General features: G+C 37.0%; 1 protein-coding gene across 2 annotated transcripts in view; it reads right to left on the bottom strand.

Annotated features, from left to right (window-relative positions):
• RAB3IP (RAB3A interacting protein) overlaps positions 1-3,354 on the bottom strand; it is a 22,354-nt gene that overhangs the window by 12,658 nt on the left and 6,342 nt on the right. Inside the window, exon 3 of one of the 2 annotated variants that reach the window (XM_010708073.3) lies at positions 1,840-1,935. The exons of the other annotated variant lie outside the window; for it this stretch is intronic. Coding sequence (XP_010706375.1) covers positions 1,840-1,935 — 96 coding nt within the window. The remainder of the gene's footprint in view (positions 1-1,839; positions 1,936-3,354) is intronic. 2 annotated transcript variants of the gene reach the window in all.

The following is a 3,354-nucleotide window of genomic DNA, read 5'->3' as shown; positions in this document are numbered from 1 at the left end:
TCCTCCAAACATCATTTAGCCTTTTGTCTGGGTAACTTATTGTTTTGGCTCTGACCCAGCAATTTGCACCCGTGATCCAATTGTTCTGTTCTTATTTGGTACTTAACAAAGGCAAAAAAAAAAAAAAGGGAAGATCAGGGCCATCAACCAAATCACCTGAGGTAGGACCCTTCTCATATCTGTAAAGCGCCTGCACGTGTCTGGACACTATATAAATAAAACAGAATGTTCATCCACAGTGACACCAAAAGATCTGGCTGCCACTGGCAAACAACACAGCTGTATAGTATGGGTCTGTAAAATTCTCTTAAGTAACATACACATGCAGGAATGAGAACATACACATTTATACAATGTGTACAAATACATTTAACATTGACCATGCAGTTTCTGTTTAGTGATGTATCTTGGAAAGCAAAGCATGTTATATGTGGAAAAATGTAACGTATACAACCAGCTGTGTAAAACAAGTCTTGATCCTCAACTGAGATGCATTAACATCAGCTCCACCATACCAACTTAGGTAGCATCTTACACGGTTACTGAAATTAGTGGGATTCAGTATAGAATGCGAATCCTAGAACTGTAGATCCCACTGTAAAAGTGAAGAAACCTCAGCTTGTGTTTTACTACAGACTCTTGGTGAAAACATATCACAAAAGAGAATTTAAGTGACGTGCCCACAACAGCTGGGAGTTCTGAATAATTAAAACTCATTAAATAATCATTACTAATGTGTTATATTTCACGTGTAGCTTTCACAAGTTGATTAACTGCTTTAAGTTAAATGGATAACGTAAGTTTTATTCCTCTGCAGTTAAAATACCTGACCAGCACTTTCCTCCCCCCAGTATATACAAATATTTATGCTAAAAAAAAAAAAAACCAGCCCTCCAGTGTTCCACTTATACTGGTTAATATTTATAATGCTTAATATTCTTAGCAGCTTTGCACTACTGGGATGATGAAATAAATTGCTCTGCCAATCCACAGAGCAGTTTGCAATTCCATTTATGAATGCCAATACTTTCCAGGTTTTGACAGCACTTTTGTAGCATTACAACATCACCAATGTTGTTTCTAAATCATGGTTTTCAGCATATGCTGAAAGAGAAAACAAGACCTTCAATTCAGTAAGCAGAAAGTATAACTGATTTATGAAGTTTATGCCAACAGGTATGCCTCCATTCCATGAGAAAATGGTAACTAACCTTGTTTCAAGTGTGGATTTAAGATTTTTGTTTGTTTGTTTGATGCAAGCTCACAATCTTTGCTGGCATCACTGCCATTTTCTCAAAAGAAAAGATCCCACTTAAAGTTCAAGGCGTTTCAGTTTGCAACCAGGCGCCACCCCGGTGCATTACTCAGTTTGTCTTCAAACTTGTGGGTGTAACATGCTGCCAGACCCAAAATTCAAAAGCTGAAAGCATGGTTAAGTTCTATACTGTGTTCTACCCTCTATTAATCTGGAACTATGCTATTTTGTATTTAATCACCATGACAACCCCAAATTTAGCTCTTGTCTAAATAGCTGCGTTGTCAGACAGAAGCTGCATCAATACAGTTATGCCAAAAATAAGCCTAAATACTCTCAAGCTTTCTGATAGATTTTCCTTATTTTCTTCATTTTGTGCCAGGCAAACTGACAAGCTCAAAGTCTCTCATCTGATTGAAAAGCCTACTACTTGCTCTTAAGTTCTCTACCACCACACCCAGGTCTTTAGAACAGAAATCCCTTTATAAGCTTATTGCAGAAAAATTGCATGAAAAACACTGATTCTACATAAAACATCTGGCTCAGCTTCCTTTAAGTATATCACATCGAAGACTCCAACAAACCTCAAACAGACTAGCTGTAAGTTCTTCCAATTCCTGTCCAAGTTGATCTCGCACTTTAGAAAGCCTTTCACATTCTTCATCTTTTAACTTCAGCTCCTATGGAAAATTAAAAGTTATTTATTCTGACTTAGAGAAGTAATTTGGCCTCTTAAAGCTAATACCACAGAGAAGGGGGGGAAAAATAAGGAGAAAAAAAAAAGATACAGAGGAAAACAAAACCCTTTGCTAAACAAAGCCTTTCAACATATTCATCTTAAAACTAGAAGCAGTTAAATTAACGCTGTACATACATAGCTATTTCTTCCTGCTATATAGCAACGTCTACGGTATCTCTAACCTGAACATCAGCATTTCCAAAATCCTAAGAAAAAAATAAAAAAGCAGTTTTTCTTTTCCTGAAAGTATAAAAGAATCAAATATAGGACAGAATATCAGCTCTATTTACCTATAGCTTAACAGATACTTAATATATAAGTACTTGATTTTATTGGGTGTAGGAGTTGGTTGGGTTGTTTTTCTTTTTTTAGTTTATTTTTCAAAATATCTTCATCTCAAGATGATTCCCAATTCCCTTACAATCTTAAAACGTGATGGAAATAGCAACTCCCTTGTAGGTCTCCTTGTATCTAACACAATTACAAAGTCACACTGTAATTATATCCTTACTCTCATTAATGCAGATTCATAAATCAAATGGGTGAAGCGTGCCCAATCTTGTCTGTATTTTGCTAAGTCTGAGGGAAAAGGGGGGTATTTTTGCAGGAGTACAAAAAGTTTGACAAGTTTGGAAGAGTTCCCCTTTCTCACTCATTAAGCACTGGAAGCTGTAGCAGGAAAGAGAAGGACAGGGGAAAAAAAAAAAAAAAAGCAAGGGTAAGAAAAGCAGAAAGCAACCCATTCTGACCTTTCAAGCATTCCTTTTGCCCATAACTCCTCTCCCAGTCTAGATCTTCTCCCTTTTCTTTTCCCCTGCCTATCTTGTTACTACACTCCCATCACTCCCAAGACTGATCCAAGTCTGTCACTGACACTTTAGAGATCTCAAACACAATCTAGCAATCATTTGCTTCCAAAACAGTAGAAACAAAGAATACACCTGCCTTCACAAACCTCTGGCAGGCCAGTTTCTAAAGAGGTATAAAAGGGCCAAAACATCAGCTTCTGCATTTTCCTGGGAGGCATTTCTCCCAAAGTTATTGTGACTGAGTAATGTGCACACAATAACGTAGCAAACTAAATCTTGCCTTACAGCAGGCTATTTCTGCAGTCAAACTGGTAGCAATTTTCCTCTGGGGTGAAGATCCTCCTGACAGACTTCAGCTCCTAAACTTGGCAAGCGTTTGGGGGCTGTTCAATACCCATGTATTGTAAAACACATTATTTATTCCTTTTATTTGTTTTCAACTATGGACGCTGTGATCAAATTTTATTCCAGTTTGCTATTTTGATTTTTTTTTTGCTTTCCATACGTGGCCTTTGAGCTGTTATAAAAAAGTATCACTAAAATGTTTTTTT

This window comes from Meleagris gallopavo, chromosome 1 (assembly GCF_000146605.3).
Source record: "Meleagris gallopavo isolate NT-WF06-2002-E0010 breed Aviagen turkey brand Nicholas breeding stock chromosome 1, Turkey_5.1, whole genome shotgun sequence".
In the NCBI taxonomy this organism is placed as follows: domain Eukaryota; kingdom Metazoa; phylum Chordata; class Aves; order Galliformes; family Phasianidae; genus Meleagris; species Meleagris gallopavo.
This window is presented reverse-complemented; position numbering and strand designations above follow the sequence as displayed.